The sequence below is a fragment of the Lontra canadensis genome, unplaced genomic scaffold (assembly GCF_010015895.1).
Source record: "Lontra canadensis isolate GAN:19392208 unplaced genomic scaffold, GSC_riverotter_1.0 scaffold93, whole genome shotgun sequence".
Lineage (NCBI taxonomy): Eukaryota > Metazoa > Chordata > Mammalia > Carnivora > Mustelidae > Lontra > Lontra canadensis.
This window is the reverse complement of record NW_022631087.1, coordinates 2,733,828-2,760,987: the sequence shown is the minus strand read 5'-3', so window position 1 is coordinate 2,760,987 and position 27,160 is coordinate 2,733,828. Positions and strand designations below refer to the sequence as shown.

Below are 27,160 nucleotides of genomic sequence, written 5' to 3'. Positions count from 1 at the left end.
TGCCAGCATTCGGCAAGGGAGGAGGTCTGGATTTTTTTTTAAGAGCCCAAAGGGGGCTATCTGTGTTTCCATAGCACACAGTCTGTACCTCTGATGGGAGTCACATTGTCCTGCACTGCCATTCTGTTCCTCATGCCCGTCCCCACCCCCCCAGAAGGTGCTCCTCAAACTCAAGCATCCCTCCCCTGCCCAGCCTTGCATCTTTATCCCCAGGCAGGGTTGCCAATTAAAATACCAAATGCACAGTTAAGACTAAGACTTAACGTCAGAGAAGCATGCAATATTCAGGACCTCATGTAAGGTAAAAAGCACTCCTTGTTTATCTGACATTCAAAATCTCCTTGGCACCCTTTTCATTTGCTAAACCCGGCAATCCTGACCCAAGGTTCCTTCTCCTCTCATTTACGTGACTCGGAGAAGTTATACCCATTTTCCCATTTTATAGTTGAAGAAACAAAGGCTCAGAAGGGCTAAACACCCTGCTGAACGCACACGGCTAGCAGGTGGGAGAGCGGAACGTGCACCTCGCTACCGTTCCACCCACGGGCTCGGGACCTGTTGGGGAATGAATGAGCGCACGCGCATTCACTCCCGGTGAGCAGCGAGGGAACCCGCTCTGCGCCTCACTCTGAGTCATCCTTCCCGCTCTGGAATCCCAGCCACACTTCCTTATTAGCCAGAGTGCTGCCCCACATTCCTCTTCTTGGGAAAGGGCCAGCTTCCTGGGAACAGCACTGATGCCGTGGCTAAGGCCAGGTTCTCCCTAAGTGAAAACAAATCTCCCGATGCTAGGAACAGCAGAGGGGAAGGCGGCTGGTTATAGGGCTGGCGGCTCAGCACCCTGAGAAACCTCGGGGTGCTGTGGATCAAGGCCCGGACGCTGGCCATCCCCCACCGGCAGCCGCCCTCCTCTGAGCTCAGAGCAGGCAGAAGAGCACAGGACAGGGGTCCCACGCCCACTGCAGCCGTGTGACCTCCTGGAGCTTAGGGTGCAGGAAGGCGGCCTCGCAGAGAGAACCGCAGTGTGAGGCGCAAGACTGACACCAAAGCGGTTCACACCCCAGCTGCTCGCTCTGCTTGGAACTCTCTGCCCAAACCCCTCACCTCTGCTCAAGGGTCCCCTCCCCAGAGGTCTTCCGGCTGCCCTGATTAAAACAGCACCTCCTGCGGTCTCTACCCCAAATCACACCACGGACTGCAAAGTTCACTAGTTTACCGCTGGTCTACGTCACAGACCTGAAGTTCACCAACAGTCTCTCTTGCTCTGCACTTTTACTTTCTTCGCCATCATAGCCGTAGCACCTAGAACACTCTGGCATACGTGAGGTACTCAGGATGCAGCTGCTGAGAAAAAGCCTGAATGGAGGTCTCTGGTTAAAAGAAAAATAATAGGAACAACTGGGTGGCTCGGTGGGTTAGGTGGCTGGCTTCAGCTTGGTGCTCGGGTTGTGATCCCGGGGTCCTGGCATCGAGTCCCACATGGGGCTCCCTGCTCAGTGGGGAGCCTGCTTCTCTCTCTGCCTCTGTCTGCCGCTCTGCCTGCTTGTAGTCTCTCTCTCTAATAAATAAATAAATAAATAAAATCTTAAAAAATATATATATGGATATGGATATATATTTTTATATATAGATAAACACATATGCACACACGTATATACCCATATCCATATACACACAGAGAGAAACAAAACATTAACCCAACTAAAATTAAATACAAGTGTGGAGGTGTTCCCGGGTAAACCCCTCAGAGGACCCTATCACATGCCTTCACCCATACTATTCCGTCTCCCTGAAATGCACCAACTATTCAACTTTCAAAACCCAGCTGGGTTGCCTCCTTCTCTGACCCTGACCCCCTCCCCACCCGGTTGGAGAGCCCATTACCCTGTCCCCTCTTTTGACTTGCTGGTGTGTCCACTGTTGTGGTTATTATGCTGCCTTATAATTTACTCAATTGCACATTTTGATGCCCTTGTGGCGGGACTGCATTTTACCAAAGACAGCTGCCGCAATCTGTCCAATGCACGTGCTTGGCTGCACAGGGACCTTGCCCCTCCCCCACCAGGACGTGGAATTCCTCCTGCTCCCTTGGAAGTGGGCTACAGGGCTGGGCTTTGTGCCTTCTGACTGCTTCGGCTCGATGGTGGAAGTGAGGCCCTGTCAGTTTGAGATAGGACCGTTAGCAGACCTCAAAGCTTCTACTTCTTGCCTCTTGGAAGCTGGCCACCGCATCAGAAGGACAATTACCCTAAGACCTCCATGCTGCACAAAGTCCAAGCCATGGGGAGAGGCCCCAGAAACAAGATACTATGTAGCGAAAGATGGGTGGAAAAGCATCATGGCACCTAAGGCGTGAGTAAGGAGGCCCTCTCGGGAGGGAATTCTTGAGCCTCGGCAACCCCATACACACTCACCAGAGAAGAACGGCCCGACTGAGCCCTTTCTAGATTCCTAATGCACAAAACTGAGAGCAAAATAAACAGGTTGCTTTGAACCAGTAAGTGTCAGGGTAGTTTGTTTCGAGCAACAGTTCATTGGAACATCCTTGAAGACAGGAACTCTATTTTATTTAACTTTATATCCCCTAATCTAAAACCGTGCAAGGCTCGTAGCTCAATAAAATTCAGCTGAGTTGAACTGGCTCAGATTGAATTTAATTTTCCCCAATTTAGAAGGACTACTTTAGTAAATAAAGCCAAAGTGTCCTCAGTCATCAGCTGAAGCTATAAGCTGGCCCATGTGCAGAATGGAAGGGTAGAGCTTATATGGAAATTTATAGAATATTACATGCTACTCTAAACAACAGACTTTTATAGGGATGAAATAAAACTACGATTATCCCTAGTAAGTTCTAGGAATATTGCCGGTTATGACAGTCACTGTAAAAACATCGCATAAAAATACTCCCAATTTTGTGTCTGGTGCCAGGAAGCCCTGATGTATTTCCCCATTCCCTGAAGGACCAGAATGGAGATGTGATCCTATGGCCTTGCCTGTTTACTCCCAGGCACTCAGAGATAGGGTGTGGCAAGTCAGGGTCCCTGTTGCCAGTGAAAATCACATTTACTTTTTGTTGGCTAAGATATGGGAGCAGCCTCAACGTGAAGGGCTTCCTGTTCTGAGGAGGAAGAGGATGTGTCCTGTAGCTGAGATCCGGCTTCAGGACACCTTCCCTGGCCCATCACAAAGGACATTCTCTGGTCTGAGATGTCCCTTCATGTAGCCTACCCTCTAACTTTCCTCGGGGAGAGTGCTTCTGCAAGATCCTCTCAGCTGAGCCCCCGCCTAAGTCTAGACCTTCCATCTTTCCTGAAATCACAAACTCAGAACCTAAAGGGACCTTGGAGTCACCTAGGTCACGCCCCGGTCAAACCCCAGCTCCAGAACACAGACAGGCCTTCTTCTTCCAGTGTGCAACGCAGCTCAGGGGACCAGGGACAAACCGTACCTCACCAGCCCCAGGCAGGAGTTGTGATTCCACTATTTATAGACAATGGGGCCTTAGACAACTCCCAGGACCTTATTGGGTCTACCCAGGCCAAGGATGCTCATGGGAATGAGTCCCAAGAAGACTGCATGAGATGGGTGTGTGGGGTGAATGAGTGAACATCGCTAAGGAGGACTGAGCACACTCTAACAATCTGTCAACTTTAGCCTGAAATAACGGCTTTTGTGCTGCAGCCCCAACAGCCCTATAAAACCTCTTGGCCATTCTAGATCCCGATTTCACTCCCTAGAGTTTCTGGATGTTGGACCTGCATGGTCTCCAGCTCTTTGGGACCACCCTGAATTGGGAAGGAGCCTCATTTTGACATGGGCAAACCCCCCCAAAGTGACTAGTTCAAAGGCGGGCCCCACCCCCATTTGGTCAGAACCAGTGTGCACAGGACACAGGGATGAGAATGTCTGGGAAAGGAAAATGTTTCTCTCCTCCTAATACAATCTGAGGAAGTCAGATCTGGGATAGTGATGGTCATATGACTAGCCCACAAGAAGCTGAGCTGAAGATAAACCCACCCAGGGAGGAAGGTATGGCTGGCAAGGGCAGAGGGCAGCTGAGGCCAGAGCTCATGATGGCGTCCTCAAGCACGGCTCCGGGAGCCAGCCCTGTTCTAGACTTCTCATTTTCATGAGCCAGCATTTCCTTCCTCTTTATGTTCACGATGGTTTGGATGTTTTATCACCTGAAACGGACAACTTGCTCTTTCTATCTATGGACAAAGTCAAAGCTCCCTCTAATTCTCTTTGTGGGCAAATCCCACAAAACTCTACCTTCACAGAGAGTTCTAAATTCAAAGAACGGAGCTTCTTCCTGATCTTACATGTGGCCTCAGAGATAGATTTTTCAGGCCCACCCAAGTGTCTGCTTATTTGTAAAGGGCCCCTTGTCTCCATCATGGGCTTGATTCTGCCCATGTTTTCAACCCGGAGACAGTCCATGGTGATTCACAAATAAGATACTTCACACTCACCTCCCCAAACCTACCCTGCGAACAGAAAACAGGCGGGTGAAAAGGGACTCGCTTCCAGACAGAGGGAAGCTCCTGAACACCAGTAAAAGCAAGAGAGGTACCCAGCTAAAGCCTTATCTGGGGAGCTGGGATGAAAGGCCAGACCAGGCTGGAAGACCACGGTCTTCCACTGGAAATAAACAAGGTCTGGCCATAAAGTCATGAGTGCTTTTTGGTCCAACTACAATGTCCTTTAGAGTCCCTTTATGGACCAGAGTGATTTTAAAAGCAAATGAGTTATTTTTGAAAATCAGAATTTATTCTTATTTATATAATCAGGCTGTTCCATTAAACCCTACAGACAAATTGAAGCTCAAAGTTGTGTGGAATCAATATCATGATCATTATCAAGTCTGGGGACAATGACTTAAACACAGAGATCATGGCCTGGCTCCAAGTTTGCTTTAGCAAATCTTTCAAGTAATCCAGAACACCAGGACCATTCTTCAGTGCTAAAGGAGGAGCTGGCCATGACAAGGGTGTCAGGCATCACCCCCTTTATGAGGCCAGTTACATTCAGTGACCGTGGGGGCTCAAGGTGAATCATTCAAGAAATACTTGTCTGAGGATGAAATCTTGGAGAAACCTGACCGCTGAAGTCCTGGGATTCACTAGCAGAAAATTGCAAAGAATGAACTAGAAATATCGGCTGCCTTCTTTGACAGGTACCGCACGAGCCTCAAAAACGACAGGTGCTCTTCACCACCACAACAGGCATTGCTGGCTGCCAACCCAATCAATATTCCTTCTGGTGCTCTTCCTTAGTAAAAGCACTCAGATTGGGTAGTGGTGGTGGGAAAAATATGTCCAGCTAAAGAACTGAATGTCTTAGCCTCCTTTGGAGAAGTGGTGGCTCAAGAGGAACTAAGTGTTGGTCAAAGAGATATAAGCAGAATTACTGGGTGGGGGTATCAGTGAGGCACCTTAAAAGAAGAACTGAGGCCGCTGGCAGGCACCCTGTATTCCATCCGTCCTCATTCTTCATGGTGCTTAAAATGTGGAAGCAAGGACTAGAGCTGTAGCCGCCATCTTGGGACCATGAGGTACTTTGAGAATGCAAACTACGCGCTAAAGAGGACAGGTCAGAAAGACAAGAGCCTGAGATGTTGCAGAACCACCTACCTGACCTTGGACTTCCTATCTGCCTTGGGTTGTTGTAAGAGAGAAAACCAACTCCTTGCCTTATTTAAGCCAGTTAGTTTGGTCTCTGACACTAGCTGCCAAACACAATCTGACATCAGATGGGCCAATTAAAATCAAGGGTTCTTATTGGTCAAAAATGATATCTGCGATTCACCCTGGGACACCTTTAACAATCAGAATGCTCTAATTAGATAATACAGTTTGTGCTCTAATTCTGGAAGGGCTGATCAAGTCATATCTTCACTGAACACAGGGCAGGAAAAGGGGCAGAAGAACTAAAAGATCCAAACTCTGCCCTCAAAGAGCTTATGGGTAATGGGAGAAGCAGGTCACAGGCACACAAAAGGTTTCCAACAAAAGGACCCATGTGACCCACAGCCGAAGCATTTCAGACAGCAACCAAATGCTGTGGTATTTCAAAGAAGAGAAAAATCTGCTTATTCTGGGGCAGCCCCAGGAAGGATGTAGGGCTTAATTTGGAGCCTGCAGCTAAGAGAAGGGGGAGAAAGGAGCCATTCCAGGTGGACAAGGTGCTTGAGCAGAGGCTTGGAATTATGAAGGAAAGCGTTTGGGGGAGGGTAGAAGGAGCTTGGGAAGCCACAGAGGTTCCACTGAGGCAGGACTTGGCGAGGGGCGGGTACCAGGAGGAATGGACTGGGCGAGGAGCCTAGGGTGAGGCTCCAGGAAGGAGGCTGACTGTGCTCTGTAGGGGGCCCTGAGATGTTCTGGGTGGGGATGGCATTCAGTGGCTCTGGTCCAGGTGGCAGATAAAATGACAGTGGCAATGGCACAAGCCAATCCTCCCAGCTGAGAGACACCCTAAAGAACTAGAACAGAGTGAGCCAACCACACATCATCCCTTCCCCTCCTCCCCTGCAGGCAGGCTTCTTGGATGGAAGCCTCGGTGTTTATGCTCCTCCTATCCCCCAAAGAGAAGCAGGACACAGATCTGGCATCCAGAGGCAGAGAAGGATGACAGCCTCGATCCAACTGATGGTTCAGGATTCCAGACACAGGATCATGACAACTCGGAATGGAAGGGACCTCACCTGTCATCAAGAAGCCACAGAACTCTAGAACGGCATGGGCTCCTCAGATCATCTCACCTACCAGTTTTCAAACTGGTTCCATACGGCAGTAGGGTCCGCTATTCACAGAAGGGAGAGTGATCAAACCAAAACAACTCTGCCTTTTCTGTTGCGTATATTGAGGTTCCCAAAAAGGCTGCATTCCAAACCAAGTCCGAAATCCACCAACAACCCAGCTCCCTCCTCTCATGCTCCAGGGGAGGGAACGGAGGCACACAGAACCCTGAACCCCCTTTGCTTGTAACTCCCATGGATCCTGTCGTCACATGGTCAGTGTGTACATTTCCAGGACAGCCTCCTAAGGTTGGGGCAACACTGTTCCCACTCACTGCGGGGCCCTCAGCTCCCAGCACAGGACCGGCCAGCCACAAGGGAGGTGCTTCAGAGATACCTTCGAAACAGAGCCACGGATGAAGGTGCTTAGAGGTGGCTTTAAGCGGCAGAGCCATGGTGACTCAATCCCCGCCACGCCTGTGGCTCAGCATGGCCCATTCAAGCAGGGGTCAAGCTCGGGCATGTGCGAACAGCATCCTCGGTTCCTCTGCACACCAAGCTCCCAGCTGCCTGCGGCGGGGCTGGGGGTAGGGGGATGCGTTCCCGCCCTCCCCAGGGCCAGCTGCCTCCAGCCTCCACGCCAGCCCCCATCATCCTGTCCCTGAGTAAGGGCACGAGCTTCTCAGGGGCACCAAGTGCATCGTACCCATGGCTGCCTCTCCAGCACTCAGCACCACCCTTCTGCTTCTCTCTACCAAATCCCTGATTTAAAAAAATAATAATAATTAAAAAAAAATGGCAGGTCTTTGAAAACGCTGGGAACGTGCAGACTGTTGCAGACACTGAGCTAGGAAGGGGCTCCATTGTGGGACGTCTCTGGTGAGCCTCCCAGGAGTGTTTTTTTCCGTCTGGTGTTCATTTTTCTCATTCTCTCTAAAATGGGAAGGTTGGCTGCTTCATCAGCCTCCAAGGGCTGCATCAGTGCTCCGTGTAGCTGCAGGAAAAGGAACCGGTAAATCCTGGACACAAGGAAGCACAGTACACTGCAGGCCACCAGCTGTGGTTTCATTCCACACCTCTGAACCCACACACCCGTGGACCAAACTTTCTCTCCAGACCTGTAGACAACACACAGCGCTGTCCACAGGGAGCGGGGAGGGGATAGAGAGCGATGGCCGTTAGGTTTGGCACTAGATTCTAACTATGCCAACGCATGCATCGTAGGATGAGTGTGAGCATGTGTGAGACCACGTGTAAGTGAGTGTGTGTCTGTGTGAGGGGCCTCCGTTGGGCAATGGACCTCTCAGAATGACCTTTCTGAGGCCAATCTCAACTTGGTTTCTTTTTCTTTACTTTTTTTTTTTTTTAAAGATTGTATTTATTTGACAGAGATCACAACAAGTAGGCAGAGAGAGAGAGAGAGAGGAAGGGAAGCTGGCTCCCCGCTGAGCAGAGAGCCGGATGCAGGGCTTGATCCCAGGACCCGGGATCATGACCTGAGCCAAAGGCAGAGGCTTTAACCCACTGAGCCACTCAGGCGCCCCTCAACTTGGTTTCTTGACGTCAAAATCACGGCGTCATTTTTTCCAGCAAGGCAACTCAGTTCCTGGGCCTCTTATTGGGCCTACAGAACTACCCAATGCCTTAAAAGTGAAAATTATCAGCTCCAAAACATGAAAAGAAAACTGCAAAGCCATAACTAATAGCGGTGTAATTAAGTGGCTAAAACCCGTAACACGAAGTCAACATTATGAACAGCTGATATCGACATTCATCACAATTTCATTACATTTGTGCTGAGGCGGGGGAGAGGCTGGTGAGATTTTTCTTGCTTTGTAAGAATTCCTGAGGACACATGATGACAGCAGAGAAATCAGAGCCCCCTGAAAACTGAGAAGTACACACAGCAAAATAATTCCAAAAGCAAAACCATTACAATTTTATTTTCCCCAGCGGTAACAGAAATCTGATGGGGTCCATCTGAGTGTGATGTGGGATGGTGCCGCCAAAGACAGGGAGGCTAGAATTAAGGAAGATGTTAAAACTACCTACGTGAGAGTCTGCAAATTTTAGCTATTAAAACCCAACCCAGACTCAGAAGTCCTGGCAAATGCCGGATTTCTGACAGTCTTGCTGAACAGAGGCCTGTGCGCGGCGCGCACACACACCAGCTGCCTGTCTCCTGGTCCTGCTGCAGTTAAGAAGTACCTGCCCTCGCTTCTTCCCAATGGAAACAAACTGAAGTTTTCCTTGATAAACGATATATAATCAATAACCTCCTACTTCTCCTTTCATAGAAAACTCATTTTACTTTAAAGAAAACATGATGAATGATTAAGATCCATAACAGAGACCCTGTGCACAGAATACGTAAGGATTTCTAGTTATGACAAGTCTTTGCAATGGAAAACTTTGGGCAAACTGAAAACAGAGGTTAGAAACCTGTCTAGGAGCAGATCTCCCCCTGGGCATGCCCCCTCTCTACAAGCACCGGTACAACACAGGTCAACCTCTTTCATGCAAGAATAGGACGGATTTTGCAGGTGAGCTGAGGCACACAAAGCTTTGGGAGCCTCTGTGCTTGTGTTTTCTTTCAGAAAGAGATTGCTCAGGCTGGGCCAGATTCCTCTAGAAAGTCTACCAGTGCAGAGGCCAGAGGTCCATTCTGTACGGGCCACTGGGAAATTGGTGACGGGGCTGTCTGGGTTCTGCAGAGCCCGACAGGTACACTCCTCCTTTCTGAGAGGACATTCCAAGGACTTCCCAACCTTCAAATAGCAACATGTGAGCCCAAATCACGAGGAGCCCCCCACCATGGCTGAAGATGCAAAGGTAGAGGCTGGTCGGATGCAAGGTTCCACTGCGGCCTGACAGACTGCAGGGGAAGGACACAGTAACTCCATGCATCCAAAGGTTGGGAGGACCCAAAGCTGGGGTAACCTTCATATCCTGCTTAGTCTTCAGATGGGATCCCTGTGTACTCTTCCTTCCCGCCCCCCATCCCCCACTTTAGGATAGTCAATCCAGGTTCATAAAGCACTTGAGCACCAACAATGCACAAAGAGTGGCCTTGGGAAGCACAGAAAGAGCACTGGACTAGGAGTCCAACAGCCGCCCAGTGTGGCCACTTACTTGGCGACTCTGGGCAAAGTATGTCCCCCGTGCCACACTGTGCTTCCTCTCATGCAAAACCAGGCTACTAGTGCCTACCACTCCCCCTGATACCCCTGGCTGTTGGGAATATTGATAGAAATAATTGATGGAACTTGGCAAATGGTGCAAACCTAAAGAATGCATAATAACAAGGCCCTGTGTGATTCACAGAGTTAGTGCAGCCTGATGAGTAGCAAAGGTCTCCTCCTGTCTTCCCGCGGTCCCACAATTCAATTCCACTCAACTGGCAGGGGAGTTTGTTCCCCAAGGAAGGGAGAAGAAGAGGCAGACCCGAATAAGTCAGTGGGGGCGTTAAGTTAAGCCGGCTCAGATTAAGTATTTGAATCAATACGTGTCACACAGTTCTGGAAAAAAAAGTGGCCCTGCTCTTTCTAATCACAAAAGCGGACTGGATATTGGTAGTGGTGTGTGCTTTCCTCCTATGCCAGTGCCTGGCACTTCGTAGACGCTGAACCCTGCTTCCCAAATGAAGGACCAGGAGAGATGGAGAGACACCAACACATCCACAAACACTGAGTCAACAAGATACATGCTTGCTTTATCTTTACAATTCCACACTGCCGATCTGATGAAACTGATCACTCATCTGATAGCTGATGGTTTTTTAATCCCCAGGGGACTGACCAGCTGCCTCCTCATGGTCTTGACACAGTCTTAGGCTACCAGAACATGTAAGAAATTTTCAACAAGTCACACTGCAGCCTGTTGCAGACCACTGGCAAGGTTCACCGGACAACCCACTAATGGCAGGCCAGGTGGCCAGCAGGGTGGGGGGACACCCAGCTCCTGCACCCTGCCAGCGTGGCCATCCGTGAGCCCCGTTAGCTTCTCTGGGTCAGGTCCCCAGGCTGTGCAGGATCTGGGCGGGGGGTGGAGTGGTAAGCACAACTGAGGAAAAGGAACAAAGCCTTGTTTTTTCTTCCTGGGGCAGCCTGGCAATGGGAATGCCAACCTGGGTATTCAGGGAGCACAGGTCCAGCCCCAGCCGAGAGGTGAGGACCTCCCGCTTGGAAAGCTCAGGACTCTCCCTCTCCCGCTCATCTGCCAGCAACCGTGTGGCCCCACACACCTCCGGTAAGCCCCCGGGGCTCTCAGGTCTCTGGTGTGCAAAATCCAACCGACACCCAACCTGAAGGCAGCAGGGCCCCCCAGGAGCATCATGTGGGCTTCCTCCAGCTCTAAGATCCTATGCAGGCACAGACTTCAATTCTGAATTAGAGCAAGGTGCCATCTCACAAGGAAGCAAGTGGGTATGAGGGAATCAGGAGCAATCATTCTTTTTTTCCACGCTGCAAAGAGGGGCAAGCTTTGAAAAGGAGAGGTTTTCAGGGCTGGGAATTTGGAAACAGAGTGGGAGACTCCCAGCCAGTTAGCCAGTGGTTAGATCCAGGCTCGGGGTTTGCCTGCTAGTGACGTTCCATTGATTTGTGGTTCATTTCATAGATGACCAGTATTCACTCAGAGCCCACTATATGTGGACACTGTTCTAAGTCTCGGGCTGACAGCAGGGAATGAAACAGACAAATACCCTGCTTGCACGGGGCTTATGGTCTATGGCCTCATTCATTCACCAAAGTGCCAACTACATGCCACCTAGAGACCCAAAGATGAAGAAGAAACAGTCTGGACCATAAAGATGAACAGGGAACGTGATGAGTGCTACAGTGGAGGTTCCGGGGCTGCGGGATGAGAATCCCAGTGACACCAGCTGTCATGTGTGAGCGCTCACCACCCCAACGCTAAGGGCCTATCACATCATGGTATTTCATCAAAACATTCTTATGCACTGGGGGGAAACTGAGGCAGAGAGAGACACAAACCCATCCAGGGAAGCCCAGCCAGTAAAGGATGACGCTGGGACGTGGACCCGGGCTGCCTGACCTCAGATGCTTGGTTATACAACACGATATACCACGCTGACTCCTCCCTAGAACGTCAGCCAGGTGAGACATTTTAGTGGGTAAGTAACGTAAGCCACAAAATCGAAGGCTCCTCAGACTTAGCATCTCCCAAACTGGACTCCCAACTTCTCTGCCATCTGCAAACCTACTCCTTCCCTGAGTCTTCCCCAGCTCAGTTTGTGCCAGGCCCTCCTTCCAGTTGTTCCCACCAAAACCACGGATTCATCTTGGGACTCCTCTCGTGTCCTGACAGCCCACATCCAATATCAGCAACATCCTGTTGCCCCTTCCTTTTCATTAGGCCCCAAAGCCAACCACTTCTTAGCCTACCTCTTCTGTTGTCCCCGAGGTCTAGTGCACCAACATCTCTCACCTGGATTGTTTTAAGAACCTCCACACACTGGGTTGTGGTTTCACTCTTGCTCCTCTAGAGCCCATTTTCAAACAGCATCCAAAGTGATCTTTTCAAATCATAAGTCGGACCTGCAAATCCTTACTCAAAATCCTGTAATCCAGTTCACTAAAAATAAAAGTCAACATCTACAGTAGCCGATGAGGACCTACCTGACCTTGCTTTCTCTGATTCTCTGCTTTTACCTCTTACTCCTCATACTTCTCTACCATACTAGCTTCTTTGCCATCCCTGCCTCAGGGCCTTTGCACTGGCTGTTCCCTCTGCCAGGAATACTCCTCCCTCATTTAAATCCCTCACCTCCTTCACCTCTCTGCACCAATGTCACCTTCTCAGCGAGACCACCCTAACCACACTATTAATAATTACAATCCACCATCCCAGCCCGCCCAGTACCCCCTCTCTCTGACTTCTTTTTTCTATGGCAGGTATCACTTTCTAACATCCCGTACTTGCATACTTCTGTTGAGTAGGGTCTCCCCCTGACTAGAATTCACAGTCTGTGAAGGCAAGAAATTTTGTCTATTTGTGCATTGATATATGCCAACTGCCTAGAACCATGCCTTCTACATAGTAGGTTCTTTATAAATATGTGTTGAATGAATGAATGACCGAAAGATAATTTTGCAGTTTACAGATCACTTTCATGTCTGATGATTCCTTTGAGCCTCGAAACTCTCTCGGGATTTTTCAGATAAGAAAACAAGTCTAGAGAGGTTAAATCACTTGCCTGAGATCACACAGCTTGTTCTACCATGGGTCTCATGCCCTCTTCTGTCCTTAACGCCTATGAGCAAGGCATCCAACCACAGTGGTGCTGATCTCTCCAAGACCCAGACTCCATCCAGCTTTCTCCTTCCTCTCCAAACTCACACCCAGGTTTGTTGAAGACAGTGTTTGTAGATACAGTGCACAGGCTGCTTATTTTTTCCTAGAGGAGCACTGATATACTTTTACTCAAATGAACTCGGATCTTGTCTCTAGGGACCATATGACACAGACATAAGCTTCCAGGCTAACTGCTGACCCTAAGACCCTCCACCAGAACACAGGAGGGTCACCAAGAGGCTGCCCCATCCCTGGCCTTTGGTCTCCCCACATATCATAACAACTGGACATTCTGTAAGGAAGGAGGGTGGGGGGGGACAGAGAGGAGCAAGACACACTTTGCGATCAAGAGGAGGCTTTCTTTGTTCTGTCCTACCAACCACGGGCTGAAATGTGAGGTTGCTAAGTGTACCTTCATAACTGCTTCTAGTCCCCTGCTGACAAGTGTCTTTCAGGTCTAGGCCCACACTAGGAACAGTTACAGCAGCTGGGTTATTTCCGCCTCACCCACCATATGATGAATTGTGTCACTGCTCACAATTGCTCTTTTTGCCCAGGCTGCTGGGAAGCTCAAGAGCAGCAAATCCTGGTTCTCAGGCCTTCAGACTCCAGGACTTAACCAGCAGCCCCCGGTTCCCAGGCTTTAGGATTTAGACCAAATAATACCACCTGCTTTCCTGGTTCTCCATCTTAAAGATGGCAAATTGGGGGACCTCCTGATTTCCACGGCCGTGTGGGTTGATTCCTACAACAAATCTCCTCATATATCATCTCTATATAATCTATTGGTTCTGTTTCTCTGGAAAACCCTAACACAGTGGTAAAGAAAAATACTGCCTTTTACCACTAGCAAGAGCCAGGCTTTACAGTTTTCCACAGGGGTGCCTCGTTTTACACTTGTGACTTCATGAATACCAGAACCTGGTATCATCACTATTTCCCATTCCTATAAGAAACAGGTTCAGAGAGGTCAGGGGCCTGTCTGAGGTCCCACGGCACGTGCACACCCTGTTAGGCCTACGTTGAAGCCCTCCTCCTTGCTAGAGGTTTTGAGCACCTTCCTGTACCCCCTCCTCTTCTGCACCTCCCCCCACCACCCTCCCCACAGGTTCCCAGCTGCCCCAAGCCAGCAGTTCCACTGACTGAGACCACCAGAGGCCGTGAGATCGCCACCTTGCTCCTGGTCTGATCTTCCCTCCACAGCTCTCCGACTGAGAGAAAGGGAAGCTTGGGGAGCAGTGGGAGGGTCAGCAACAGCCGCAGGACCAGGTGGGAAGGCGTGTGGGGAAGGTTGAGAGGAGAAGGGGAATGGGGGGGGCGCCCACACCTGACTGCTCCCTTGGCTTCCCACCCACACCGGCCTGCCTCAGTGGTTGGAAGCAGCAGCATCAGGAGAGGCAGCATCAGACCTGAAAATGGCAGCTACAGAAGGGGGATGGGGTGGGGAGGGTGGTTCTCAAGAGAGAGGGGCACACGCAGAGCTCCAAATTGAGAGTTGAGAGTCCCGGCTCTGCTCCCTTCCCACCCTGATGACACTGTTCAAGTGCAGGAAGGAGAATCGGAAATCTTTTTTTTTTTTTTTAAAGATTTTATTTATTTATTTGATAGAGATCACAAGCAGGCAGAGAGGCAGGCAGAGAGAGAGGAGGAAGCAGGCTCCCCGCTGTGCAGAGAGTCCGATGCGGGGCTCGATCCTAGCACCCTGAGATCATGACCTGAGCTGAAGGCAGCGGCTTAACCCACTGAGCCACCCAGGCGCCCCGAGAATCGGAAATCTTAACCCCTACCACCCCCCAGGGCCCTTGAATGTCCGGTGTCCTGAGGCTGGCCTCAGCCACCCCTGGAGGCTCCCCACACTTCATCCCACCGCCTGAGGAGGCTTTGTCATAGGGCACCATGAACCTCTCCTCAGAAGCTCCTGCCATGGGTGCCGTTTTACATTCGGGGGATAATTTGTGAATCAGCTAAACCCACCTCAGGCCTCGAAACCTCAGGAGAGCCAACCCCATGTCCGGCGCAGCCCACAGCGGCGAGTCCAGGCCCTAGACCCTCAAAGTCAGCAAAGATAAGGCTGCAAGGGGTGGGGGCAGGAGGGCCTAGGAAAGGAAAAGCTGTATCCGCTCCCCAGGACCCGAAATTCTCTGAGGCAAAGAGAGAGGGAAGGGGATCTGGGGGAATCTGTGCCAGCCAGCTCTTGTGCACGTCCTGACTTATGGGTGGCGCTGTGCACCGGGATCAGGACAAAACAATGACACATGCCACCCAAGATCCCCGGGGAAATGCAAGCAGACTCTCTGATTTGCTTTCTGATGTCAACGCACTGGGGAACTGCTAACATGATTCCACACTGAACACACCTGATCTTCGCAGTAATTGCCTTCACTGGCACAGCCACGAGCTAATGGGGACCTCCCTGATCTGTACGGTGAAGACCAGAGATGTTACTGCCTGGTCATAAATTCATCTCTGAAACTGCTGTAGACAATGCAGCCTCTCGGCCCTCGCTGCCCCCCAAGGAGCGATCTGGTTTGGAGGAGACAATGCATCACAGAGGACAGGAAATGGGCTAAGAATCCAGAAACCTAGGTACTGGTTCCTGCTCTGCCATGCGACCTTGTGACATGGGGCAAGGAGGGTCTCACTCTGAGCCTCAGTTTCCCCACCTATAAAGGTGTGAGAGTTGAACCAAGGGTTCCCCAGGGATGGGGCTTGGCACAGCTAGGAGGAAGGGAGAACTGAAGTCCCTTAGACTTGAGCTCAAATCCCCACCCTGCCATTTATGGGTCAGCGACTCTGGGCAAGTTACGGAATGTCTCACAGCCTCAGATTCTTCTTGTGTACAGTGGGCGTGGTAACAATGCCTAACTGGACTTCCGACATTCATCCTTCCCTTCCTTCCTGTCTGTCCCAGTACTGCAGCCTGCATGAGCTTCTTAGAATACAAATCTGATCATAGTATTTCCCTCCTTAAAAACTTTCAAAGGCTTTCCAGTGTCCTCGGGAAAAGACAGACTCCTTAATCTGGCAGGTGGCCGGGTCCAACCTCTACCCAGCTCCCCTCACTTTGTTCTCCCAATTAGGCCACATGGGATGCTCTCCTTCTCACCAGGCTCCCTTTTGCCACAGGCCCTTTGCACATTCTGTTTGCATTCATGGAGGACTCTTCTACCTTTTTAACCAAATGGGCCACACTTCCACTTCACTCAAGCCTCACCTGGTCGGAGCTTTCTCTTACTCCTGACTGTATCAAGAGCCTCAGAAAAGGCTCTTCCAGTCCCATGTATCTCCCCTTTGTAGCAACTATCACAGCTGTTATTTGATGAAAAAAGTAAGCTCATTATAAAAAAGTAAGCTCCATGAGGATAGGGACCACGCTGCTTAACTAACACAGTACCTATAGTAAGTCATAATGAAATAACAAAATCATTTATTAAGCAACATTTATCAAGCAATTTCTACTGTCAGACACTTCCCTACAGCCCTAAGAATTAGACTGTGTTATTACTCTCACTTAACAAAAGGGAAGACTGAGTCACAGAGAGGTTAGGTAACTTGCCCAATATCACACAGCTAGTAAGTGGTCAAACCTTGAAGTCTGGTTCCTGGGAGACTACTGGGAGCCTTTCACTCCTCATGAAGCAGGGTTCAGATCTTTAAGCAAGGAAACTGGCACTTCTTAAACATTTGATAATAATAATTATTACTGCCAGCAGATACTAAGCATTTATGATATGTCCAATACTACATACTCTAGGGATTTTTACACGAATCAACTCAGTCTCCTAAGGACCCCATGAGGAAGTACTACCAATGCCCTCATTTAACAGATGAGTAAACTGAGTCTCAGACGGTTCTTTCACTTTCCCGAGGTCATCAGAGTTTACCCCTTGGTCCCTCAACTCTAAAGTCTGGGAAGACGCCAGCTCTGGGATTCTCAGGGAGGACCAAGACAAATTCTCCACCATGCCACAGATTTCTACATTCAGTCCTAGTAAGAAGGCCCGCACGCCTCCTGGCACTGAGCCTGCCCAGCTAGGCAGAGTATGGACAGAGCTGCCCCCTGGAGACCCCAAAGCCAGCCACTGGCCCCGGGGCCTCCGTTGAGGAGGCTACACAAACAACCTCACTGGGCAGGCAGGACGGGGAAAGCTAGCAGGGGCTGAGAAAAGAGCTGTGACCACATATTGCACAAATGACGATCCTCGACCAGGATCACCACACCCGGCCAAGCTGAGCCCCTCACTCCACACACCCCTCAGGCCGCGCACTGGAGTCCTTCTGGCATCCCCTCAAAGGCTCATCTGAGCCAGCGTTCACCACGATGCTGTGGTCCTTCAGAGCACAGGTTCTGAAGCCCAAACCCCAATTCTACCCCTTCGTATCTACCGCAACTCAATGAGCAACTAAACCTGTCTGAGCTTCGGTTTTCTCCCCCGTAAAATGGGAATAAGAAACACCCACTTCACAGGAACGGTGTGAAGACTGAGTGAAATATTATAAATAATATATTTACAAGTCCAGTCTGTCGCCTAGGATAAGTCAGAGTCCAGTGCCTAGCCCAGTGAGGGTCAGTCCCTCAGCAGGAAAAATGCTGGGAGAGCATAGGCGAAAAGACAGGTGATAATACAATTTGCCCAGGGCATCCACTCTCAGGGATTCCTATTTTATCCAGGCCTGAGAGCTTCATACTGATTGACTATGAATCCATACAGCACCCGACTTCCAGAATAGGATGGCAATAACAATGATGATACACATAAGGGATGATAGCTATGAAGTATGTACTTAACATGAGACATTGGGAAAAATACTTTGTAGACACTATTTTGGGTCTTTTATAATCTTCACAAAATACCCTACAAGGTGGTCCAGAGCCAGTCTGCCTGGGTTCACATCAGATCCAACCGCTTGTTAGCTTTACCTTAGCCAAATTCTTTCAACTTTCTGTTCCTTCACTTTCTAATCTAGAATTACAGCTAGGAGTGGCTGCCCTACCAGAGTCTGGCATTCCCAGCCGCCTTGTTTCTAGTCGAGGCCAGGTGACTTGAATTCTGGTCACTGGACAGTGGAAAGAGATGATATATGCACATCCAGACTGTCCTCTAAAACCTTCCTACACAGCCTCTTGCACTTCTGTTGTCTCCAAGCAGGAAAGTTCCCCAGAGTCAGTGTTCCAGAGGGCAGAGCCTCCATCAACCGCCACGGGACAAAGAGCCTCCCTGCCCTGTCACCAATCAGAAGGCCACTTTTACTGTGGTTAGCCACTAAGATCTTAGGGTTTATCTGATGCGACATCTAGCCTCACCCTGCCAAAGAAATTGGTACCAGAAGTGGGGTGCTTACATATGTGGCCCTTGCTTAGAAGTCAGAGAGCAGAGCCCAGGAAAAAGTGGTAAAATATTTGGTTAAACTGTCACTGAGGATAACTCAGAGACCCAAACTGGGCCAACTGAGCCTGTAACCCCCAGAGAAAGAGGTCTGAAAATAAATAAATAAATAACGCAAATAGCAGGAGCTGGTTGCTCCTGGTGGGAGTTTGGCAAGGTACTGGAAAGAAAAGAGGAGCTGTGGCACAAATTTGCAAGGGAAATTGGAAAAGAATCATGGAGAACTGAAAGGACAACTATTTCTAGACCCCAAACGGTAAGAGACAAGAAGACTTTAAGTGAAAGAAAGGATCAGATTCAGGGTAGAAGCTTCCCGCCTAAGTCTGATGGCCCCAAGGTAGCTCTCATGACACGGAGAAATAAGGAAGGGTACCTGCTTAAGAAAGGGAAGAAATCATCCAGGCTCGATAATTAGCCCTAGGAAAGGACTATGGACGTGACTATTGATGCACTAGATTTCGTAGATGAAAACCCTGCTACGTAGTTAAGGGAGCTCCACTGGCAAGATCTATGACCTTGCATTTCGGGTCTTCCACAGTTACGCCATCAGCGCTATCCTTGGGGCCCTCACACTTCAAGGGCAGAAACTAGGTTACAAAAGATGGAGAGTCTGGGGTGGGTCATATTCCTCAAGAGCCACTTGGGGAGTGACCAAGAAGGAAAATGGACAAAGACGATCTTCCCACAAGGCAGAGCCAGGAGGTTGGAGAACAACAAACCAGGAAACTGTTCAAGCAAGGAGCATCACCCGTGTCCAGAACACAACCACACAGTGCCTGCCTGCCAAGGTTTCCTAAGAACTAAGGGCAGCCCCTGTGTGAGCCTTCCACGACTGTGCGCTTCCCTAACGGGAGTTTTCCTGTTTCTGTCCTGCCCTGCTCCGAGATGGCGTATGGATGCAGAGTGGCAGATAACATGTCTGTATTGGCTCAGGGCTCCCTTCCCCAAGAAGCCACACACACAGTCCAATGGGTAGGACTGAGCTTCACCCCAAGATCCTGAACTTTCCCTGGAAGCAGTGATTGCGTAGAATGTTAGTCTCTTCCTTTGGGAAAGGGGGAACACGTATTGCATGGCGGAAGGATACCCACAGATATTTGGAGGCTAGGGAGCTAGTGACACACCTGGCCAAGGATATACAGGCACAAGGGATGGAGATCCATTCCAGGCTTTCGTAAGATCCACTACCATCTCCTTCTTCCTCTGCCTATTGGCTGGATAACTGAACTGAAGGCCACATACTGATGATAAAGAAAGCCAGATCCTTCAGTCTTGGTGCCTAAATGACCCTCTTGCTGCCCCCCACCTCGCTCCTCTCCCAGACTTTAGAGAGTAAGAAGCAACCTTCTATTATGTTCAAATCCTAAGATTTGGGGCTTGGTTTCTATAATAGCTAATGTAATTGTAATGATTATAATATAGAGAAACAATGCCCGGCATATAATAAGCACGACACAAGTGTAGCTATTATTATAATACCAATTTTACAGATAGGAAAACTGCAAGTTGTGGGTGTGTCTGACTTCAAAGTCAATGATTTTTTTATATATATATACTTTTCAGTTGATGACAATGAGACATATTTTACACGTGAGTTTGGCTCAAGACCACAAATAATAATAGATCCACAATTAGAGGCCTTCCCCCTATTTGAAAGCCATCAGCATGCCACACCCGACCCCAGGTCTCTAGATTGATCCCTCATTGTCTTATTTTACTGTTATTTTTATTTTCTGTTCCATGAAACGCCCTTGCGAATGCCCCAGCACTGAACTGGCAAGTCTGCAGAGAAAACCAAAAACCCTCCACTGACCCAAATTCCAAGTTTTAATTTACATGCAGCCAGTTAATTAAAAACGTGCTCTGTGAGCACAGACACGGCCATGGCTGACTCCTGAGATAGTTTTCCGAGTCTTCGTCAGAAGCTAGGTTTCTTCTGTGACATTTTTGTTCAGCACAGCAACACTGCACCATGGAACAGCATGGCCATCTGGAGGGAACCAGAAAACAGCCGAGTAAGCATTTAGTGCAGATCGGAATCTAAGGGGGCAACAGTGAAGCAAAAGACCTGAAAACGGTCCTACTCACCAAGCCAGTGCTGCCAGGGGCCAGGGCTCATGTTAATTAATGTTTATAAAGTAATTTGGGATCCCTGAATGAAAGAGACTATTCAAAATCACCAGTCTGGATAATCAGTGTTTTAGGGAAGCCATTATAATTGAGTACCTACTATGTGACAGGTGTTTTCACATACTTGATCTGATTTAATCCTTTAATCGCTGTATGGGGTAGATTTGGATTTTCTTCCTTCTTTATGCCTTTTTGTTTTGTTTTGGCAATCCTCACTGCACAGATGAGAAAACCAAATTCAGCAGAATTAAGTCATTTGCTGGAAAGCAGCAGAGCTGAAACATGAGGCGGAATCTTTCCCAGTGTAAAGTCCTTATCCCTTTCATCACACCACATTGCCTCTTCCAGTCTTCCCTTCACACTCTTTCTGCATTTAAAACTAAATTTCATTCAAGGATGCCTATGGCTTTGTTTTTAATGTCTTTTTTTACTGTTGTAACATTTTAAAATATAGCAAAATGCACACATCTTAAGTTTACAATGCAATCATTGCATTTTGACAAATGGATGTACCCCCTGAATCCTATCACCCCGGAAAGTTCCCTAGTGCCCCTTCACTAAGCATGTCTTTAATAAAAAATACACCAAATAAAATGAGCTACTTTCCTTTGACCCAAACCATCTTTTTATGACCTTGGCAGTGGGGGCTGAGCCCATGGAGCCAATCCCTGAGATGAGCCCCCTGAATTATTTGACTTTGGGAATATCGGGAAAGGGGAATCCATCCATGTAAAATTCTGTACCCTGCTGGCTCCATCCCTACTGAACTCATGGAGATGAGCTAATCTGGATGAGATAGAGATGTGAGATAACATTATGCCTGGATTACCACAACTACCACTACCATTTTGGCCCCTACCCTGTGTCAGGCAGCAGACTATAACATCCTTACACACATAATCTCACTTAATCCTAATTATTACCTCTATTTTATAGCTGAAGAAACTGGGCTCAGAGAGGTTAGGTAACAAGCCTAAGAACACAGAGCTGTAACATGACAGCCTTGAAATTCGGATCCAGGAGGCCTGACTTCAGCGGCCTTTAGAGAGGTGGATGACAGATGCTGGTGGGTGAATTTTAAATCCCAAGGGCTTAAGGCACCACTTTTATTCATTCAACAAATAGTACTCGGCATCTGCTAGGTACTAGGTGCTGTGCTGAGTGATATGAAAGGAGAGACAAAGATGAATCCGACATAAGCTTGCACTGGAGGGGCCACAGTGTGATGGGGAGCGACTTAAAGCAAGGTCAGGGTCAGGATTCCCAAGGGAGGGGGAAAGGTCTGCCTATGGCATAGGTATGGGGATTGGGGAAGGGGCTGCATTGAGGGCGGTCTCACGGAGGTGTTGGAAAGATCATTCTTGACCAAGTCTCCAGGGATGAGAACTGGCTGGCTCTTAAGTGTTTGAGGTAAAATGACTCACACACACAAAATGGCTTGCAGAAGCACTTCTGCCTGCCCCTTATTTAGCTTTTGCAAAAATCAATCAAGCCAAATTTTAAAACCCCACAGAAACCCAACATCCACTGGGGTCTCTTAGCTCCTACCCCAGCTCCTCAAAACAGTTCAAAATCAACATAAGAAAAAAGCCCTCTGAAGCGTAAAACAGTCCCCACAAAGTACATGTCCTAAACCCAGTCCTATCATTTTTGAGAGCCGCCAAGCCCCTGCTTACAGCTAGGTATCTTCTGTTTTCTGAACGGAGTCCCATGTGATTAGTTTCATAATTCCCCGGGCGTGGCAGTTTAGCCCCAGCAAATTTAGAAGGGTGGACAGGTGTAGAGATGGCAGGAAGAGGGGGCAACCAAAGTAGAAGGATTTGAAAAGATGATTCAAGAAACTCAAAAATCAATAGCTTCTTTGGGAACATCATTGTATAATATTACACAACAGCTTGAGCAACTGAACAGGCATCTAGTAAGCTCCAGCTGTATACCAGGCTCTCTCCTAGACTTAGGCAGAGGTTATAAAAATGTAAAATCTGGTACAGCCCAGTGCAGTTTGAAAGGAACAGAAAGTTCCTTTCAAAGGGTCTGTAAAGGGTCTCTGTTCAACTGGGTAGATAATGAAGGGCAAGTCGATGGCCTAAAGACAGGGAATTCATAAGAGCAAAACACTTAAGTTCCCTGTGCCTCAGTGCCTCCTCTATGCAATGGGGATAACAGGAGCAGCTTTCCAAGGGAATGCTGAAGATCAAATGGGTCAACATTCAGAGTAGTGTTGGAGGCACACTGGAGGCACGGTTACTACCTCTGGACACCAGTACTTGCTTGGTCCTTAAGTTTATTAACTGCCCAATAAATATCGATGAATAAACAAATTCACAAATGAGTAAGTGAGACTGCCAAGTTAAAGGGGAAAAAAATCGATCACATAAGGCACGGGCTCCTTAATAAGGCATGCAGATCAGAAAGACTGCCATGAAAAATAGTTTAAAAGGTTTGATGTTTAATGTACATTTCAGATACCTAAGAAATTAATTGCTCATTCCTTACTCTTCAGCGTAAATGACCTGCCATTTTACACAAGCTCAAGGAAAGCAGAGAGAGAGAGAGATCACAATGAAATGATAGCATATCTCATAGTAAGGGATGGGCTGAAGGGCCCGGAAACCCAGGAGTTAAAGCTCTGTGGTGTGGGAATCTTTCCCAGGGCAGCAAACCCCAACCATCACACACTCACCCTGCCCAAAACCAACTCTGTGGTCTTCTCCTTCCTTAAATTATACTTACTCCGTAAAGGATAAACACAAAAACTGTCTTTAAAATATGTTAAGGATCATAAAAGTAAAACCGATTTGAAAAAACCTAGAGGCTACTAATACAGACAGAGCTACAAGAGGCTCTTGATTTACGGAGGAGACTGAGGCCCAAGGACAGTCAACCAAAGTCACAAGTTCAAGAGCATGGCAAAGACAGGTGGAGCAGGATTCCCGGATTCCCACAATGGTGCCTCCTAAGGGAAATGCTCCTTCCTTGGAAGAAAACACTGTGAGAGTTTAGGAAAAGCAGGGTCCAGTCCCAGCAGGGGAAAAAGCTTTGGGGGCCAGTAAGAAGTAAAAGGACGATTGTAATGGGAAAGGTAAGAACAGGGGAGGTGGGACACATCTGGTGGGAATAAAACTAAGCCCCTCTATGCTTTTTGTGGGGGTAGGGCAGCGGAAAAGAGCAATCCAGTCCAAAGCTCTTGGGTTTTTCAGGTGAATCCTCCCCCTTCTGAAGAAGCTCATACAAAGACCAATGCCTTCTCCTGCATGTTTCCACCGCAGTCAGGATTTCACGTGTGTTCGGGGTGGGGGGAATGGGGAGGCTCTGCGTCCTCGACTGCCTGCAGAAGGGAAAGGTCTCTGGCAAAGAGATTCTCAGGAGTCTCCAGATCAACGCGGAAGTCGCGATCCCGCCCCTCCCCCACCACCACGCCCACTTTTCCTTCCTTCTCCTCCTCCAACGTTGATCAAAACCAGGTGAAAGCACCGAGAGCTGGAGGGTCAGTTTCCCGAGAGCTCTTGCTGGAGCCCCGCGCGCCTGCTCTTTCCTGCGCACACTCACAGGCACACTTAACATACACACGCACAGGCTCACAGACTCTCACAAACAAGCACACACTCACATGCACACACTCGGCACCCCCCAGAGGCCAGGCCGCGCCCGCTGGATCTCTCTTTCAGCCCCCGGGAAACAGGCAGGCAGCAACATGAATGAAATCTACCCAGAAAGACTGCATTTCAACTCCAACCACGTAATCTCCGGCCAAACCGCCGACTATGTAGCAAAGTTTTATTTCGCTTTAGAGTCTCCAGTTACGCTTCTACCATTTCCTGTGGAAAACTGAAGCTTTGAAGTGTCTAGCTCGGGCTTTCGCAGACAGGCAGGACGGCCAGCTCGAGCTCTCCAAAACAAGAGCCCCCGACCCCACCCCCTCCGCCTCCAGAACTGCAGGTTCAAACCCACCCAGCTCCCGCTTCCGAAAGAGGGGATGTGGGAGGGGACAACAGAACCTGCTGGAAACGACACCCTAAACTGACAGCCCCCTCCAGAACCCCGCCCCACTCCCATCTTGCCCGGATCCCTAGTGGCGCTCCTTAAGCAAAGTGGTGACAGCTGCAGCTCCCTGCCACCGCGAACCCAGAGAGCCGTGAGCTGGGAAGTCGGAAATCGGGGGAGGGGGTGTGCATCGCGCTGCACCCACCAGCTGTGCGCTCTGGCCTTCAAAAACTGCCCCGGGAAAACTCAGGACCTATAAGTCTTCGGCTCCACACTCCCACCACACACCCCTCTCCCCCACTGTTTCTAGGCCATGCGAGCTCTAAAACGTTCTGCCTTGACGGCCGCGGGGCCTCTGGTACAACCGCACCAGCATAGTGTCCCGGAAGGCGCGGGGAAGTACGTGAGCCGGTCGGTGGAATGGACCTCCGGAATTCCTCCTCCGGAATTCCAGGGAGCCACACTCGTGCGCCCGAGAATTTGGCATCTTCAAGGTCAAAACAAAACAAAACACGGGGCTCTGGCAGAAATATGTACTAGGGCCAAATGATAAAACCTGTGTCCGCAAACGGTGATGGGTTCTTCCTACAGATTGAGGGCCGCAGTCGCCACCCGGCCCGGCACTAGGGTCGGAACAGTGCGCTCCCGGACTTGGGAACCTTAGGGGCCGCATAAAGTACGCTGATTCCGAGCGCGCGAGTGAGCAGGCGAGTTTCGCGCCGCCTCCCGCTCCGCGGCCCTCTCAGAGGCTTGGGACAGTTGTGGGTGGCCGGAACGACGCGGGAGTGAGGGCGCGAGGCAAACTTGCAACCAGAGTTGGCCAAGTGGGGTGGGAGGAGGCGGCACAGCGCGGCCACTTACCGCTGGCATTCTTCCCGCAGATGAGGTGCTGGTAGGGCTGCAGGAGCCCCCAGATCTCAGAGTCGTTGTTGACCGTGTGCTCCAGAGTCTCCACGGTGAACCTAGGCGCCTCGTGGAGTGCGTGGTGGTGGTGATGGTGGTGGTTGGCGGCGGCGGCCGCCGCGGCTGCGGCTGCGGGTGGAGCTGCGGCGGCGGCGGCGGCGGCAGCAGCGACCGGCGGGGCGCAACAGCTGCTGCCCCCGCTGGCGCTGCTGGCTGCGCTGCAGGCGCCGCCGCTCGCCGCTCCCCCTCCGGGTGCCTCCCGCTCCTTATCTGTCGCGGGGGCCGTGCCGGGGCCGGAGCCCGGGCCTGGGCCCGAGCTGGAGCCCGAGCCAGGGCCGCTGCAGCTCCGGGGCAGCCCGGAGGCCACGACCCGCGAGTAGATGTCCCGGAAGAGGCTCTCCATGCAGGCGGTCAGGTAGATGGCGGCGTGTTCGTGGATGCGCAGCGCCACGCGGCTGTCCACCATCCAGCGGTACACGCGGCCCACAGAGAAGGTGAGGCCGCAGCGCGCAGACTTGCCGCGGCCCAGGCGGTCGCCGCCGGCACTGCTCATGTTGTAGAGGGACAGCGCGGCCAGCGCGGCCGCTGTGCAGTGCGCCGCCAGGCCCCAGGACAGCACTATCTCCATGGCGCTCTGGATCTCGTACTTGGTGCACTTAGCGAAGCGCAGGCTCAGGCGCTGCGCCTCCTTGGCGATGCGAACCAGCGCCCGGCTCACCAGCATCGACAGCTTGGCCAGCGCGTCTTTGGGCAGGCCGCCGGGGGCCGCCGGGCCTGCCCGGGGATCCCGCGAGCGCAGCAGCAGCGCCTCCAGCTCCTGGAGGGTCCAGGGGACCTCGTCGAGGTCCGGCAGCAGCCGCGAACAGTGCTGGCCGGCGCAGTCCAGCCCCTCGGAGTCTTCCACCAGGGCAGTGTTGACGGTGTCAAAGCTGTTGTGCCGGCTGTGCATGGAGTCAGCTAGAGGCGGCCAGCAGCTCCCGCCATACGGGGACGCCGGGTGCGAGTCGGAACAGCACAGGGACAAGTTGGAGGAGCGCACCGAGTCCGCCGCGCCACCATAACCCGAGTCTAGCGTCAGATCCTCCAGCGTCCGCACCACAGGCTTCTTACCTCTCCTGGCCATCGCTGCGCCACTTCATGCTGCGGCCGCCGGGGAGCCGAGGGGAAGGAGCAGCGAGAGCAGCGGGCGCCGGCGCGCGGGGAGAGCCCAGTCCGCGCTGCCTCGGCTCACTTTTCACCAGCTGCTACTACCAAGTGTTACTACTTTCGGCTGCCTACCCGAGCCGCCGCCGCTGGTAGACTCCGGGCGGACCCTGAAGTCATCTTCCAGAGCCCGGGCCGGAGCTGGGGCGCACTGGGGAGGGAGAGAGGCCAGGAGGGAAGCTCACGCCGGGACTCGCCCCTTTCTTCCCAAATAAAATAAAAAGTGTCCGACCCGCTCCTCCCTGGGCCCTGCTGGGCGCAGAAGCCGCCGGCCGCCGGCCTTAGCGTTCGTAGGACGGAAGTGAACGCAGATGCTGCCGCCGCAGCCGCTCTGCCGGCAGCTGGCTCCCGGCTCCCGGCTCCCGGCCCGGGGTTCGCTGGGCGCCCACCCGGCACTGAAGCGCAGCAGCTACCGCGGCGGCTGCAAACCCGGCCCAACCCCGCAAACCCCCGGCAGCCAGCGGGGCGGGAGTATGTAAAGCAGGGCCGGCGGAGAGCCAAT

The 27,160-nt window shown here is 50.8% G+C and overlaps 1 protein-coding gene across 2 annotated transcripts in view; it reads right to left on the bottom strand.

Annotated features, from left to right (window-relative positions):
• The window catches only part of BTBD11 (BTB domain containing 11), a 291,628-nt gene extending 265,050 nt beyond the window's left edge, over nucleotides 1–26,578 (bottom strand). For both annotated transcript variants that reach the window (XM_032836534.1, XM_032836535.1), the window contains exon 1: nucleotides 25,414–26,578. In XM_032836534.1, the coding sequence (XP_032692425.1) occupies nucleotides 25,414–26,578 (1,165 nt within the window). The remainder of the gene's footprint in view (nucleotides 1–25,413) is intronic.
• Nucleotides 26,579–27,160: the final 582 nt, after the last annotated feature.